Source organism: Arvicanthis niloticus, chromosome 3 (genome assembly GCF_011762505.2).
Source record: "Arvicanthis niloticus isolate mArvNil1 chromosome 3, mArvNil1.pat.X, whole genome shotgun sequence".
NCBI classification, from domain to species: domain Eukaryota; kingdom Metazoa; phylum Chordata; class Mammalia; order Rodentia; family Muridae; genus Arvicanthis; species Arvicanthis niloticus.
In genome coordinates this window covers 71,930,834-71,948,950 of record NC_047660.1, presented here as the reverse complement: position 1 = coordinate 71,948,950, position 18,117 = coordinate 71,930,834, and the positions used below count along the sequence as shown (strand labels likewise).

Here is an 18,117-nt window from a genome sequence, read left to right as displayed (position 1 = left end):
TATTCCTATAAGAGAAACACACAATACCCTCTCCCTCTGTGAACACTAACTGACTGGAAAACTAGGATTGATTCTTTTTTAGGTAGGGGCTTCTGCAGGCTGCCTAAAATGACCTCTTGCTGAGGACCTTTTCAAGCAATCAGAGTCTGGTCTAGAAAAGTCCCAAGCCTAGATTGGGAAGATTTGTTGGGAGCTGACTTTTAGCAGAAAGCAGCTATCAACTTTGCAAACATCTCGAGCCATATACCCTGACAAGAGACTTGTTTTTCAACAGCCTACAACAGCTGAGCACACTCTGATAAACATCTTGTTTATCCCACATATCTTGTTTTGCTGTTTAGTGACTCCAGTTGCAAGGTGCACGTGGTTAAGAGTCTTCAGCTGTGTTCCCCTGCTTGTGCTTATAAATACCCAGGATTTCCTTGCAATAGACAAGACAATAAGAGGAGAGGGGGAGACAATAATGAGATAATAAAAAGACAATAAGAGGGAGGCAATAGACGAAACAATAAGAGATGAGCGACAATAAACTAGAAAGGAGACTTGGTCACACACACACACACACACACACACACACACACACACACACAAGTCCCATGATGCATAGCACTGATTTGGAAAACTCTTACTCTCAGGGAAAGCAGGTAGCCTTGTGCATCTCAAAACTTGCTAACTACATCAGAACTCCAGCACTCTTTCTTGGACTTCAGGTAAATTAAACAAACTGATAAAAAAAATAAATCATAAAATTGTAACTCCAAACTAGAAGATGGGGATCCTCAGCCATCAAAAACAGAAGAGAAAGCTGATTAGCGGGCAGGAACACCTCCTCCTAATTTCTTTAAGATAGGCCTTAGCTGTTGTGGAACAGGGCTACCCTCAAACTCAAGAGAGGGCGGTCTTACTGACTTCTCACCAGCTGCATATACTCACAGCATCCCTGACACTGTAGCCTCAGCGTTCCTTGCTCTTTTGACCCAGGACCCAGGATTTCTGTGTGGCTAATTATTTGGTGGTGAAGATTAAACCTGGACCTTACTCATGTGAGGCAAGCACTTTGTGTGACTTGCATCCGGACTACAAGCAGGTTCTACACCCTTTTCAAGTCCACCAGCCTCCGCCTCTGACCACAGTTGCTGACATGGGTGCACGCAGGCCTATCACTTTTCTATTTTTCCTTTGGTTCCCATCTGTTCCCACCTGGTTTTCTTTTTCTGTTCCCACTTTCTTGATTTGTTGTTGTGTGTGTGTGTTAACTGAAGATTTTCAGTATTTCATCTTAATTTGCGTCAGCTTCCTACTGGGCTAGCATAGTGTCACTGCAGTACAGTTATTACAGGTGAGCAATTAACACTGGCACCCAGCTGCCAGCTATGGGATTCATTCAGAGCTCTCCATTTTTTCCATCAACAGTTTTTCTGTTCCAGGATCCCATCCTGATTACATTTTGCTGTTAGCAGCTCCTCAGGCTGCTCCTGCTTGTGACCAAGTCTGAACAGAACAGGCACATCTTATTTGTTATTTGGTAGAGCAGCCCTCAGTTTCAGTTTGTCTTATGGTTTTTTACTATGAAATCAAGGTTGTGTATTTTGTGGCCAGCATGATACACATTATTAATGCATTTAGGCCAACTTTTAAAACTACTGTATATACCTAGACAAACTGTAATCCAGCACTAAATGTGTTTACAGAATATTTAGTCGTCTCAAGTGCATGAATAGACTCAGATTAATCACCATGTTAGATAAAATTTCTCTAGCCTTGGGGCTGGAGAGAAGGCTCAGTGGTTAAGAGTGCTCACTGCACTTGCCAAGGACCCAGGTTTGGATCCCAGCACCCACATGGCAGCACATATCAGTACCTCCAGTTCAAGGGGATCAGATGCCTCTTCTGACCCTCTTAGGCTCCTGCCTCCAGGTGTGCACAGAAGTACAGTCAGACGGGGGTGGGGGAGACACGGGAACATACACACACACACACACACACACACACACACACACACACACACACAATTTTTCTCCTAGCTACTGGGTGAGGGAGGGGAGCACTTTCACTGTAGTTTCAAATACCTAAGTCACAACAATGATCATCCTTTTGTAGGCTCTCTTCATTTGGATAGCTATACCAGACTTACATCATCTAATTCAATGTTCATTTAGACACTGGGATGAAAAATCTAAAGGCGGTAAAACATAAACATATCTAATCCACGGAGGCAGCAGCTACACTAGACAGACACTGTCAAAGGTGAGAAGTAGTATTTTATTCTAATGCTTCTGTAGGTAAGAACTTAGTTTCTTTGTAATTCCCTAAAATACTACTGACTTTCTGCTCCCAGATTTTAAACATTTGTATTTACTGGATGACGCTACAGAGAGCCTGTTAGTAACTCCCATGGCACTTATTCAGCCTGTTCAGATCCACTGTATACAGCGCCATCTCGCACTGACCATCCTGTACCTATCCTGTGGGCTCTCACTTCTCTAAGACATCCTGGAGATGCTTTTATATTTCTCCCACAAAAGTGCCCAGCACAACTTGGAGGCATTAATAACCTCGACAAAGGAAGAGTCAATGCTTTATCATCACACATGAAAAGATCTAGGTGAAAAGGGTCCAAAAAGAGTAAAATAGAAAACTTCAGAAGTGTAGAAAGGCAAAACAATCTAAAGGAACATACAGTTTTTGTTAAATATTTTAAATTTGAGGTATTTTCCCCTAACTGCTGGCTTTCTGGAGGGTACATGTTTTTGTAACATCACCTGTAATTTTCAAATATACTAAAAAATTTCCCAGGATCTTCAAAGTTAAATGTCACAACTTAACCTCTGAGTATATATTTAGCATAATACCAAATAGTAGGTAAAAGGACTGAAAAATCATATTTACGATGAATTGAATTAACAATATGACAAATCTTTACCTATGCCACAACACAGCTAAAATTTTTATCTTAAACTAAGAGTGGTGGTGTGTGCTTGTAATCTTAGCACCTGGGAGGTAGAGGTTAGAGGCCATCCTCAGTTACATGGAGAGTTCAAGGCCACGTAGGACTACATGAGACCCTGTCTCAACAAAAGAAAAAAGATCAACAGCAAAAGAAAAAATTTCTTCTAATGATCTTCAGGGAATCATTCTAGAAATGACAGTGTAATAGTTTAAATAGTTCTCTTTCTATCCTTCTATCCTTCCTTCCTTCCTTCCTTCCTTCCTTCCTTCCTTCCTTCCCTCCCTCCCTCCCTCCCTCCCGCTGCTTCTGCTGCCTCTTCTTCTTTCTTCCTCCTCCTCCTCCTCCTCTTCTTCCTCCTCCTTCTTCTTCTCTCTTTTCCTTTTCTTTCTGTTCTTTTCTCTCTTTTTTTGAGAAAGGTCTTTCTATGTAGTCCTAATTGCCCAGGAACTTGCTACAGAGACTACTAAGCTGGCTTTGAGGGCTGGCACCACCACACATGCCTAAACATGTAGGAAGCCGTGGTCAGCGGTGATACATCCTCCATTCCAAGATGGCGCGGACATCGTGTCCTCCCCACTAGTAAACAACTAACTGCGCAGGTGCAAAAAGGCAAAAGCGCCAAAGTCACTGCCCATCCTGGGGCGTATTATGGGTAATGAGTGAACAGCCAATCAGAAGTGAATACGTCACTCTAGGGTGTATTTAAGCAGAGCCTCTTCCTGTCTTTTCGCCTTTTCCGCTTCTGCTGTTACAAGTAAAGCCTCGTCTGTGGTAACCACCCGAATACTGCCTCACGTGTCTCTCTTCCACGGGCGAAAGGGGACACGGGAGGCGCGCGGAACATCTGGCGCTGAAAACCCGGGAATTTCAAGGCGCTGCGGAAGGCCCCCCGAGACTCGGGGCGGGTTAAAAGACTACAGGATCGAGGTACACCTCTGGAAGGTATGCCTGGGGTGGAAGCTTTCGTTGCGGGTGGATATTCACCCATTGCCTCCGCTGCAGTAGTTGGCCTCTTGCTTGTGTTTTAGCTGTTAGCTTATTTGTGTTGTGAGGATTCAGCCGGCAGCACAGCTATTAGGGCAAGTCAAGAGGTTTCAAGACTGGTCCGCTCCAGTCTATCAGAACCAGAGCGTGTTAGCCAGCATCAGGCCAAAGTGCCTGGAGAAACAAAGTGCCTGGGGAGACAGAGTACTCAAAAGGAACAAGGGCTACTGCAGAGCTCGTTAAGCTTAAGGACCCTTCACCGGTTGGTGGAGAGAGAGTGGAGAACAAAAGGACCCTCCTTTATGGCAGAATCTTTGGGGAACCAGAGCAAACAATGCCAGGGATAGAACAGATGATCTTTGAAAATGCCACAGCTGAATGCCGTGCAGCCATTGTCCCTCGTAGGAACAGGAGGCTACAAGATTGGCTGAGGGCCTGTTGTGGCCCAGGAAGGGGAGCTGTTTGTGCTTATTCCACAAGTGAAAACAATTCAATTTGGGTCCCTATGTGGCTGGTTTAGATCGTGAAGAAGGAAGCCAGATTGCAAGATGACGACCCTGATTCTTCTGATACTGATGTTCGATTTGGGGATAAGTATACCACTGTAGGCCATAGTTAGATCTTGGCCTGTTGCCATGCCAGTACATTCAAATTCTACAGTGCTGCCTTTGTTTACAGCTATTGAGTGTTACTTGGTTGCCCTGGCCTCAGGCACACCCGCCAACAGCCTGGGTCATAAATGCTACAAGTTTTCCATTAAATTTTACACTTTGTTTTGTGGCAGCAAAACTTTACAACATAAAGGTAATCTACTTGGTGTTGATTTTAGAAGAAAATAGATTGCTTACATCGTTAAAGATTGGTTTTGTTTTTCAAAATTATGGTTATACCCTAATATTACAAAAGAGGCTTAAAAACATAGTTAAATTGCCAATATTCCATTGGCTACAGTTGGTAGTTCAACCGAGAGTTTGAACATTTTTGATTTGCCTATATTTATAGAGAAAAGATACAACACGTGTCTTTTAAGGTTTACAGTTTAAATTTAAGATTTAAAGTTAAAGCCAAAATGCACAATTCAGCCTAGCCAAGCCTCAGAGAACAGGCCGGAGGGAGGTTAAGCGCATTTACATTTGAATTAAGACAATGCAGACTGAGCTGCAGAAGCCCAGGTGCTAAGCATCTCTTTTGTTCTGGGTCTTTACCACCAGGTCCTAGAAATGTGCTTACTGGAATTCGTCCCTTGTCTTCATTGTTTCTTGTGAGAAGAGGGATAAATCTAAAACCCAAAGACTTTACAACAGTCTGTGGGCTAAAAGTTATGATTATGCTGGAAAAATTAAAATTATGTCTACTTCCCTCCATGAGTATAACTGTACCTGCTGATAAAATATGGTTCAAATTATTTTAATTCCTTTTTATTCAAAGTTCTTAAAAATGAGATGCTTTGGATTCCTCTAATGTATGTAACAATTATTAGAGAATAAGGTTGGCTTTTATCCGATATTCTCATTGGACAAAAAAAAGATTGGTTATTAAATTAAACCAAAATAAAGTTCAAATTTAAGATTTACAGCCTAACTTGCCTACTCCAGCTGCCGTTTCAGTAAATGCTTATATAAAAGATGTTTTATATCTTCCCTTTACGTTTCTGGTAAAGGTGAGAGGTTTACAGGCAATAAATTTATTCATAATTTTTAAGAGCCCATGAAGCGATATTTGTTAAAAATAATTGCTTCAGAAAATGGTTAATCATTTTACATTTTATATATATAAATATTGTTGTTACTTTAATACAAAATATTAAGAGGTTAAATCTTTTAGTGTATATTATTCATTGTGTGATACTTTATTAGTGGATTTCTCTAAAGAAGTTTTCTACAAGCCATTGCTCCAATATAATGAGCTTTAAAAATTTTTTTGGACTACTTGTTGTTCCAGAAAGGATTCAAAGACAGTGTCTTTTCAATATTTGAGACAAGTTGGGGCTAGAGAGATGGCTCAGCCGTTAAAGGCTAGATTTACAATTTAAAATATAAAGGCTGAACTCCCAGCAACCACATGGTGGCTCACAACCATTTGTGGTGGGGATCTAATGCCATCTTCTGACTTTTAATCTTGATTTGCTCTTAGTGATTTTTAAAAGTTGTTAAGAGATATTATTTGGCTAAAACCTCATCTTAAGCTTACCATAGGAGGATTTAAACCTCTGTTTGATGTTTTAAAAGGGATGCAAGTCCTAAATTAAATCATATGTGTATTTTCTTGAGTTTATCCTGCTTCAACACAATTAAATTATGTGTTGTAGCCACTGTTTAGAATGTTAAAAAGGGTGTATCTGCCTTTGTCTTGTAGAATGGTATATTTCATGAAGTATAAAATGTTTCAGCTACATGATCTAACATCTCTAGTCGTTTGAATAACATTAAAATTAATAAGGTGTTTAGGAATGCATCTGCACAACCGGTGTCGGTGTGTGTAGACCCCCCATTTTTCTTTATGTTATCTAACTTTCAGAATAATTCTGATATCTTGGATTGTTAGAATGTTACATGCCTTTTGGCACAATGCTGGAATGGATCACTAGACCTAGCCATGGTTAATTAAGTTACAGCAGCTACTGCTTTTAATCATATTTCAGAAAAGACCTCTAAGAATTTGACCATTCTACAGAAAGTGGATGCATACCTGGCATCAGACATTTTGTTGGTCAATCAGAGAGTTGATTTGCTCCAAGCCCATGTGGAGCAGCGCACGGATGTGGTTCAAATAAACTGCGTGTCAGCAACCCCACATCCAGGTATTACACCTCTGAGATTTGTGAATGATACATTTATTCAAAGCCATAATCTTTCTGCTTATTTAAAAGAGAATTGGACTGGGGAGCTGGACCAGATGCAGCAGCAATTGCAGATCCGGATCTTGAGCCTTGATGGAGCGCAGATGGACCCTGTTTCCCTTGGTGATTTTACTTCTTGAATTTCTTCTGCCTTTTCCTTCTTTCTTAAAGGGTGGGGATAGGCCTGTTTGATGCAGCCCTATGTTGTGGATTGGTGTTCATGATGGTTGGTCTGTAAGCTCAGAGCCCAGCAAAAACGTGACAAGGCCGCTATCGCCCAAGCACTCGCAGCCTTGGAGCAAGGATCTCCCCCTGAAATTTGGCTATCTAGGCTAAGAAAGTAGCCGATGACTGAGACCCTCAGTCGATGCACCCCAAGGGTTCAGCCCATTGCACTGAGTCGATGAGAGGTCTAAGTCCAGCCAGCCCTTGCCTAAATAGCTGTGGTACCTGAATAGTAGGTTGACAGCCCTTGCACTCCTGGGAACTATACTCCATTGCACAGGGACGGGTGTCAATTCCTCTTTACATCCCCTTAGCCCTTGCACCCAGAGGACTTGTACCTTGTACCTTGCACCTGGTAGGGTAAGGGAGAATCTTTGGGCTGTAAGCTCTTGATCGCTTATTCCCCCAAGATGGAGTTTGCTTGATCGGGCTTGAGTTCGAATCTTGATTGGTGCTGTGCTTGATAGGCAAAAGGCTGTTCCATATTAATAATTTAAACAGGGGGAGATGTAGGAAGCCGTGGTCAGCGGTGATACATCCTCCATTCCAAGATGGCGCGGACATTGTGTCCTCCACTAGTAAACAACTAACTGCGCAGGTGCAAAGGCAAAAGCGCCAAAGTCACTGCCTATCCCGGGGCGTATTATGGGTAATGAGTGAACAGCCAATCAGAAGTGAATACGTCACTCTAGGGTGTATTTAAGCAAAGCCTCTTCCTGTCTTTTCGCCTTTTCCGCTTCTGCTGTTACAAGTAAAGCCTTGTCTGTGGTAACCACCCGAATACTGCCTCACGTGTCTCTCTTCCACGGGCAAAAGGGGACACGGGAGGCGCGCGGAACATAAACATGTTATTTCTAATTAGAATTTTACAACTCTATGTGGATCATTTAAAGATATCATATAATGTTATAGTAGTGGAGATTTAGATCTTTCTCTTCTGTCTGTCTCTCTTTCACACACACACACACACACACACACACACACACACACACAGAGGGAGAGAGGGTGAGAGAGATACAGACAGACAGACAGGGACAGAGAGAAACCTATGAAACCTTACTCATACAAATAAACTGTGTTCTTAAGCATAGTAAGTTTGGGCAGTTTGCAGAAGACTGAAGTATTTGTTACATTTAACATTTAAAGAGAAACCAAAAGTATAGAGTTCACATGAAAATGAATTTTGTTCTGACTATGACTGTAAGCAGGTGGTAGAGAGAGAACACAGATCTGCTGATACCTGCACAGGCTGCTGCAATGGAGACAGACAGTGTGAGGAAGGGAGCACTTCCCTTCTGTGTGTAAGCTATCTTTCCTGAGAGTTTTCATACACTAAACAGTACTGACTAGCGTTGACAAAACTGTGTTTGCTATGTGAATTGCCAACTCTGCTTTGTCTAGTAGCACTGAAACTGTTTTATGATACAAGTTCTGTCCTTCAGACACTGTGAAGTAGGTGTGTGCGGTTTTAGTAGTAGTGGTGAGACCATTCCTTACCTTCAAATCACATTTTTTTTTTTTGTTGCACAAGAGTGAAGTATTGTTTCTCTAGTTATTAAAGTATTACCTGCAGCCACAGCTCTTACAGAGAAGTGTTTTCTCTACACTGTTGGTAAACCTTTAGCCTAAATCTGACATCAAAATAAGGAAATGCTTGAATCTACAGATCAAGATACTGTATTTAAAACTCAGAACATGGTACCTGAAAATTACAAAAGGGTCACAGAAGTGCTGGATGTTCACAAGTCTCCTCAGTCATTGTAACCAAGGAGACAAAAACCAAGGTAGAGTCACACTTCTCTTCTTGTGACCGGTGTATGTATCTATACGTATGTTCAGAGAGATAACAGACAACAAAAAGCAGCAGCAGGGAGGAAAAGAGAGCAACAGAGAAGAAACAGGGTCAAGGCCTGTGAGCATCGAGGAGCCCCATCCTGTGAATCACCTGTCAATACTGGGTGGGCTTCTTGGCTTCAGAGAGGTTTTATGAAGTAAGAAAAATGGTTTCTCAAGTTGTACTTTAATTCATTAGGTTCGGTAGGGCTTGTCAAAGCCTCCCAAACTAAGGCAAGCACGGATGAAGAGACCCTGAGCATCCACAGTCTAAGCTGCCTGAGCATGGTACTCACCAGAGTAGTTGATCCCACTGCCTGCAGCAAATGGAATAATAGAAGGAGTTTTAACTTTACCACACATTTGAGGCTTAGTCAATATTCAGACACATACTGAAAACATGGCAATCCTGGCTATTCTATAGCATTCTTAACAGTTGAAACACACTTACTTCTGAGTAAGTAAGCTAAAGGGTAGAGCTGCTTTACATTAGAAATGTGTACTTATCTACCAGAGATAATTAAAGATAACACAAAAGCAATTCTGGCTTTTAAAATTCAGGAGAAGATTATTAAGATACTAATAAAACTGCTTTTTTTTTTATATGACAGCAAGAGATGTTTTATAAGTTCTACTTTCTGTGATAATTCAAATTGCCCCAAATGACTAACTCTGAGTATAACATAAACAATGTGTCCCTACATGGTAAATTGTGCTAGTACTGCAATAAAGCATATGTATTAAGTAAAATCACCTGGAAATTCATAGCAGTTTTAAATTCTAGAATATAAAGTGGTTTTAAAAACAAACTTTAGAGCTGCAGGTACAGTTGGGGTAGAACACTTGCCCAACATGCACAGCCTGACTGTTAGCACCTCAAAACAACATCATGTTCAATAAGCTCTCACTCCTCCCCCCCCCCCGCCCAGTTACTATTACTAGAGTTACCAGCTGTATCAATTACTTATGTTTATAGAACACTCTAAATAACTGTATCAATTACTTACTTCATAGAACATAACTGGTCATCTTACCGTCTTTTCCATCTATGGATTTTGACACTTCAATATCAAAATTTTCTTGCATCTGCTGACCCCTAAAACAACTGAGATGTTCTTGCTCAATTAAATTACTTTCTTCTTCTTCTAGAGGTTGCCAAGTCCCATCAATAAACCACTGTCCACGCATTACTGGTATTTTATCAGCTTCTGAAAAGAGAGATCACAAGATCAGCCTCTCACAGGGAGGCACACTAGCTATTTCCCAAGCAGGCTTTTATGACAGAATATAATCATTTAAGGTAGAGAAAAGCAGACTTCAAGCCAGGTGTACCTTCTCTGCTTGTTTCAGTCAGTGGCTCACTCTGGCCGCTATTCCAGGTGTGAGCCATCACACTTGCTAGAGGGTTTTTCAGTTGTTAAGATTAAGTTCTACTGGACATTCCGCTTAAGGTTGCTTTATCATTAGGAGGACAGACGAGCAACTGTCTAGGTACGTGAGGATCTGTGTATGCCTAGTGTGGAGGTTAAGGGCTTTAATGCAAGGCTTGGTTGGTAGTTCACTTATCAGGCATCGTGTCTAGAGACTGTGAACACAGTGATGTGCTTTTTTAGGTCATGTTGGAACGTGTTTCCAGGTGGAACACAGGGAAAAACAATAAAGCAATTGTATAAAGCAAATTCCTCATCCATTTTAGAAAAAAAAAAACCCACATTTTCCTAATAAAACATCATTACTAGAAGCCCAAGACTTTTCTTTATTATAAACAAACCACACTAATAATCATCTTGAATCCGAAAACTGTTTATAAAAACAGCAAAAACAGGGTGACATTTACCATCGTATCAGAGTGCTTACAGGGCAACACCAGGTCCTAGGTTTAATTCTCAGTAACAGCAAAAAGTTAAAAAATAAATAAATAAATAAACAATAACCCCACAAAGCCAACGATTAGTCAGAATGAAAGAAACATTACCTAAAAGTAGAAGCAAAATGAAACAAATGAATGAACGAATACACACACATGCACACGCACGTGCACACATACACAAACACAAATAGAAACATGCCTTAAGCTTTCTGCAACAGTCACATTGTTAGTCATTACAACCCAGCTATAAGGCTTTGATGAATACATTGATTCTGTGAATATCATTAGTGTATAAACTGATGACATGAACACTCCATGTCTTACTGTTCATAAAAGAAAGAAAATTTTCATGAGAGAGAACAGCCAGAGGCTGAAAGGCACTAAAGTGCAGTTACAGGAACCTTGTTGTGCTGATATGCCTGACATGTTGATAGGTGTATGTTGTCGGAGAGTCAACTGTCTCTTCTGCCAGAGGTAGAGAAATGGCTCCTTTTGGCAGGTGGGAATCAGTTCCACAAATTCCTGAGAAATGCTGGCTTTTATCTAACCATGAGAAAGCCTTCCATAGTCTAGGTTGAGTTCATTCCTTGATTATTTGGACTGCCCTTTGAAGTTTGGAAAATTGGGAGCTTCCTTTGGACCTGACAATTAGAACTTAGAATGTCAGCATTGAATCTCATAGAAAGAGATTCAAATATAAAAAGAAAACCTCTGTAATTCTAAATTTCAATGAGGAATATCAATGTGAACTACTGATACCTTTTCTCTTAAAGGGGGCGGGGCACAAACAGTGCATGTGAACAACCCTAATCAGTTCTCCCAAAGGCCAAGAATGGCTGATTTCAGGTTTGGGCAGGAAATACACCAGATGATGTTATGTGTCTCTCTCTACTAGACTTGTACTATGAGGTATTAAAAATTGTCTGTTACTCGATTTGTTTTTTGAGTTAAAATCTCACTCTGTAGCTCTGGCTAGCCCAGGCCTTGAACCTGGAGATCCCTTTGCCTTTGCCTTGGAGTGCTGGGATTCCACCACCCTGGCTCCTGTCCTGAGCTTCTTGGGATGCCCTTGTATTTTCTGTTCTCTCTACAGTGATGCTGGGCACTGAGAGTCTCACAATGAATTAGGTGTACACGGTGAACATAGAGCCTCATTGAGCTATGACTTTTCGTGCTGTAAGCACACTCTTATGTTTATTGGGGAGGGTGGGGCTTGAATTTTACTTTTGCTATTGAGACTGATACCCAAGTTTTCTTCTTTCCATCTGGCTGTGGTATCTGCATATCCCTTTCATATCACTGGGTTCTACATGAGTCTCAAACACAGCATAGAATTAAGCTTTGTAGATAAAAGTCATGTACAATTTTCTTTTGAATTGTTTATTGATATAATTAATATGTCTGAACCCAACTTGTTGTTCTTTTATAGTTATCATCTTTATTATTCAAACTTTCCTATGGGGCATTTCCGTGCCCACTTCCCCACCAATTAGGAAAACTAGGCAGGTGTGCAGGTCCTTTCTTATTTAAAATTTACCGTTTGGCCAGTCTATTTTAAATGGCATCTATGACCTCACACTTATAATATTATAATATATGCAATAGGTTAATTATCTTATTCTATTTTAATTTCTCTTTGTCTGGACATAACAACAATTACACTTATTTTTCCAGTACTGTTTTATTCTTGAATCTACATTAAAATATAACTGTTTGTGGTATGTTGTTAGGAATGTTCAGTCTGTTCACCCAATACTGGAAGGGCAGGTTAGCCAGCTTAAGTTCTAAAAGTTCCAGCTCCATCTTCCTAGAACAGGGTGCTAACTTTATCAGTAACGTGACTTTTTTCCTCCCTTTACAGTTATCTTTAAAATCTAATGTCATAGGGCTGAATGAGAGCTGTTCTGGCTTCTCCAGGGTGGGTGTTCCAGCCTGTCCTCCACTGGCTACCTTCTAACACCCTCCCTTTCTTCTGCATCCTACTTTGTAAGACCCTCCCTTGCTTCTGCATCTTACTTTCTAAGACCCTCCCTTGCTTCTGCATCCTACCTTCTAAGACCCTCCCTTGCTTCTGCATCTTACTTTCTAAGACCCTCCCTTGCTTCTGCATCCTACCTTCTAAGACCCTCCCTTGCTTCTGCATCCTACCTTCTAAGACCCTCCCTTGCTTCTGCATCCTACCTTCTAAGACCCTCCCTTGCTTCTGCATCTTACTTTCTAAGACCCTCCCTTGCTTCTGCATCCTACCTTCTAAGACCCTCCCTTGCTTCTGCATCTTACTTTCTAAGACCCTCCCTTGCTTCTGCATCCTACCTTCTAAGACCCTCCCTTGCTTCTGCATCCTACCTTCTAAGACCCTCCCTTGCTTCTGCATCCTACCTTCTAAGACCCTCCCTTGCTTCTGCATCTTACTTTCTAAGACCCTCCCTTGCTTCTGCATCCTACCTTCTAAGACCCTCCCTTGCTTCTGCATCTTACTTTCTAAGACCCTCCCTTGCTTCTGCATCTTACTTTCTAAGACCCTCCCTTTCTTCTGCATCTTACTTTCTAAGACCCTCCCTTGCTTCTGCATCTTACTTTCTAAGACCCTCCCTTTCTTTTGCATCCTACTTTGTAAGACCCTCCCTTGCTTCTGCATCTTACTTTCTAAGACCCTCCCTTGCTTCTGCATCCTACTTTCACACTCTTGGTTGTTTTCCTTTTTATCAATGGTCCTTATTAGTTTACTGTTTGAATTTACTTGCCCTTGGATAGCTTGTAGTTAATGTATTATCTTTCCTTCAACTTTGTCTTAGGTTTCTATGTTACAATAAACATGATCAACTAGAGGAAGAAAGGGCTTATTTCATCTTATAGCTTACAGTTCAAGGGAACTCAGGGCAGGAACTCAAGGTAGGAACTGAAACAAAGGCATGAGTAACAGTGCCTATTGTCTTCCTGCCATGGCTATTCTTATGCAACTCAGGGGAACAATGGCATTGCCCACAGTGACCTGGGCCCTCCCAAATCAATTATTAATCAAGAAAATGTAGAGACTTGTCTTCAGCCTAAACTGATGGAGGCATTTTCTCTATTAAGATCCCCTCTTCCCAGAAACATGAAGGGATGTTCAAGTTGACAAAACCAACCAGCACAAACTTGTTTACTAATACTTAATAAAAGCTTGTTACATTTCTTCCTGGTTTTGTTTTGTCTTAGCTTTTGAATGTGACTTTAAGTGACTCTCTGCCCTTCTCCTTTCCCACTAGTCCCCTCCCCCCAGTTTCTTCCTCCTCCTTTTTCTTCTTTACCAATCCCAGGCCTGCACTGGTGCTGGGACGTTTTCTCTACATGGATATTTTTCTTTGATGCTTTAAGTGGTCAAACTTATTTTTATTTACATTACTGACATTTTCATAAATGAATATTGTATTTTCATTTGAACGATATCTTTTCCCTGTTCAACTCTTTTCAAATTAATGATTCCTTTTATCACTGTTACACACACACACACACACACACACACACACACACACACACACACACAGTTTGTTGAGTTCGTTTAGCATTGCTCATATGTAATGTACATCTGTTTAGGACTGACCAGTTGGGACTGACTACCTTATGTCTGGTTGAAGGCACCCTCTCAGTAGCCAGTGACTACCTGTAGCTCTCCATTTCTGAGGTGGGGCCTTTGGAGGTTATCCACTGGATCTGTGGATAATTCCTTTCTTCCCACTCCAATCTTCTTCGGTCTCTTAGGCCACCGTGTGCCCACTCTGTGCATTCATATGCTGTAATTTTGTGCGTGCCTGTGTTTGTGTGTGTGTGTGTTTGTGTGTGTGTGAGATTAATGAGTCATACTACTGTCTATCTTGGTGCAGGTGTGAGCTGTGGGTATGTGGCCCATTCTGGGCTTTGTGTCTGTGTATGTGCGAGGACATGTAGGGCAACTTAGGTTTAGAGAGCTGTTGCTACTTCCAAATCAAGTAGCTTATCTTATTTAATCTTAACTCTAATCTTAATTTCTCCAGCTTCCCAAGTGCACACCGAGTCTTAGAGAGCTATTTTAAACTATACGATGTAGCTTTCCAGATAGGAAAGGCACTTGCTTAGCCCTCTCTCACCAAAATCACAGGTTCCTGAGTTGTGTTGAGTCATGAAATAGTCACTCAATACATTGACTTCTAAGGAAAAACAAACAAAACACAACATCATACAAGTCTGTTCCTTCTGTGTCACTCAGCAGCCTCTCTGGACGGGTCACTCAAGGCAGAAACCTTGGCTTTATCTAGGACGCCTCTTCCTAATTGCTTTTAACAACTGCAGCTCAACACTATGTACTGTTTACCATATCTCAAAAATTATGCTCACATTGGGCTCTATGAATAAGGTGCTTGCTGTGGCAAGCATGAAGAGCTGAGCTGAGTGCACAGCACCCATATAAAAGCCAGGTGTGATTGCAGGTGCTAGAAACCCCAGCACTGCGGATAGAAACAGGCAGATTCCTGGAGCTTGATGGTCAGTTATCTATCTCAAAGGAACAAGATAGAGTATGGCAGAGCCCAGCCTCTGGATGTGGACATATGGTTATGTACCCGCTCATCTACTACCATCAGTGACCATAACAACAAAAAGTTCAGATGACTTTCCAAATCATCCCTTACTCGCCACGATGTCTTGGTTCTTGCTTGTTTAGTTTCCGAAGCTGCCACAGAAGCCTGGAATCCCTAGCGTCAAATCTGCCAACAGTCCCACCAATCTGCTAACCCTTAGTTGGCAGCACATGTCCATGTAAGTACACATGAGAATCTCTTCAGAAACCTAATCCACCTTTTATGACTGCCAAAAAGAACTGTTTTATCTCAACACTCAAATTCCCTTATGGCTGTGTATTGCTCCTCAGATAAGTTCCTAATCACCTTCTCTTAGACTGCTTCTTCATATATTTCACATATATTCACACAACTTTTGAGTATGTACCATAAAGCAGGTACCAAGGTAGGCTTTGGGATACAGAAGAGATTGCCCATAGTCTTGGTACTTTTCACAACAATAGGGCACTTTGTGTGTGTGTGTGTGTGTGTGTGCAAGCATACATAATGGGGTATCTGACTATATTCTGTGTATGCTGCTTCTGGGATGCTCTTACAATGTTTGTAGGTTGTTCTGACCTGTTTTTATCTAGTTAACTTTTAGCTTTATCTCTTCATGAGTCCTTCCCTTAGCTATGCCTCTACTGGATTAATGCTATACAGATCTGTTAGTGTTTATCTTGAACACAGTCTTTTAAATTAATACTTAAAGATTTTTAGAGATTAAAAAAAAATACATTAAACCTATCCATACAAAGTAAAGGTTTCTTTATGACATTCCACATATACTTTGCTTCTGTTCTGATCATTTTTACTTATCTTTAAATGATTCTGGCGGAGGGCCAAGGAGGGACTTATAGGACACCAGGCTGCTCTCAAACTCACTATGTAGCTGAGAATGCCCTTGCACTTCTGATGGTCCTGCCTCCTCCTTGTAAGTGCTGGGATTACGGGCCTGTATTTATTTTGTGTATAGTCTAACTGCTTAGCTGTCCTTGCTTCTCTGGAATCTTGGGATACAAGTGCTATGTCCACCTACATCTCAGATGCTTGAAAGAGGAACTAACACGAAGAGCTACTTCAATTGCACATGTGAAATGTTGCCGAGGGAGGCATTAGCACTGCCCTAGTGGCTAGCAGAGAAAACCTACACTGGGCTTTCCCTAGTTCTTGAGTGTGCCTGTTTATCTGATTAGCTGGTATATGCTGTATTGCCATTAACACATTTGTTTTTAATACTTACTTCTTTGAGGAAACAAACCAACAAACAAGCAACCGTCTGCCTACCTTCTAAGTATAAGAACAGTAGGACTTTAGAGGGTGAACTACTCATTGAAGAATAATAGGTATACAGAAAAACACACCAATCACATGCACAGCAATTTACAAGTGTTAATAACCAGACTAAGGGATATTACAGAAGGTTCCCTACCACCACTCAGGTACAACCCTTCACTCCTCTGAAGGAAGTAAACTCCTAAGTTACAGCAGAATATAGATCAGTTTAGCTGTTAGAAATTATATATGGTATTATCACAACATAATTTGTACTTTTTGTTGTTTCTTTGGCTCAAAACATGGGACTTTACTATTCATCTGTCCATCTGTCCATCCATCCATCTTCACAGGTGAAGGTCAGAGTCAGGTCTCCCCTTCCACCATGCGGGGCTCTGGAGACTGAACTTGGTGTCAGGCAGTTTTGCCAGACGAGCCATTAACCAACCAGAAATGGGATATTTTAATGGTTAAAGTGCTTGTCATGGATTGTCAAACACCAGATAGCTATGTGTTCTTGGCTTACTTATTTCTACCACTAAACTGATTCCAAATAATTAGACATACCAGACAGTAGCTCTCTAATTTCGAGCTGTGATTATCAAAGTAGGAATGGATTTCCAGAAGGACTCCTGAGGCTTGGGTATGGTTGTGTGTTCTCTAAAGGTTCATTTGTTAGGGACTTGGTCTCAGGATAGCTCTGCTAACTGGAACTCAGTGGGTGGAGCCAAAAATGCTGATGAAAACCTATACAATCCAGCTTCTTCCTTTCTACTTCCCACCAACAAAGCTGTGTTGGGCTCAAAATGTCAACAGTACAGATACTAAGAACTTTTTTTTTTTGAGACAGTGCCTTATGTAGTTCCACCAGGATGGCCACAAACTTGTTGATTTGCTGAAGTTAGGTGGCTTTGAACTCCTGATTTTCCTGCCTCCCCTCCCCAAATGCTAGAATTGCAAATAGGTGTGTACCACGTTTGGCTCAGCTATTTCTCAAAAACTAAAATATTAGTAATCTTTATAGAGCAACTGTATTTCTAGAATGTATATACAGAAACATGCTAAACTGTCCAGAGATGATGCCAAGGTATTTACTCTGGTACTGTTGTAACAGAAAGTAAAGTATGACAAAATGTGGCCTATCCTATCAAGAAAACAACTCTGGAGAGTATATAGGGAAAGGGACTCTTGCCATTGGTGGGAATGTAAACTGGTTTCAGCCACTATGGAAATCAGTGTGGAGGTTTTTCAAAAACTAAAAATAGAACTGCCATATGACCCAGCTATTCCACTCCTGAAATATATCAAAAGGACTGTAGGTACTACTGCAGAGATACTTGCAGGACCATATTTGTTACTTGTTGCAGGAATTTTCCTGCCACAATGTATTTGCAGTGGAGCCCAGTGATTGGGCAGTAGACGGAACTAGCAGTTGGAAGGAGGAGAGTAGAGAGAAAGGAGAAGGAGGGGAGAAGCAAGAAGGAAGCCGATGTTGTCTCTAGCAGTCTCAGGTAGCTATTCATATCAAAAGGGTAGATATTGGGGTCTACAATTCTGATTGTGTGGG

General features: G+C 41.2%; 1 protein-coding gene across 13 annotated transcripts in view; it reads right to left on the bottom strand.

The window, feature by feature from the left end:
• Positions 1 to 18,117, bottom strand: part of Ddhd1 (DDHD domain containing 1) — a 70,106-nt gene that overhangs the window by 34,726 nt on the left and 17,263 nt on the right. For 6 of the 13 annotated variants that reach the window (XM_034497509.1, XM_034497505.2, XM_034497507.2 and 3 more), the window contains exons 2-3: positions 9,866 to 10,039; positions 9,128 to 9,148 (exon numbers count right to left, since the gene is read on the bottom strand). The exons of 2 other annotated variants lie outside the window; for them this stretch is intronic. In XM_034497509.1, the coding sequence (XP_034353400.1) occupies positions 9,128 to 9,148; positions 9,866 to 10,039 (195 nt within the window). The remainder of the gene's footprint in view (positions 1 to 9,127; positions 9,149 to 9,865; positions 10,040 to 18,117) is intronic. 5 more of the 13 variants (XR_013109402.1, XM_076931183.1, XM_034497508.2 and 2 more) reach the window with 1 other exon arrangement.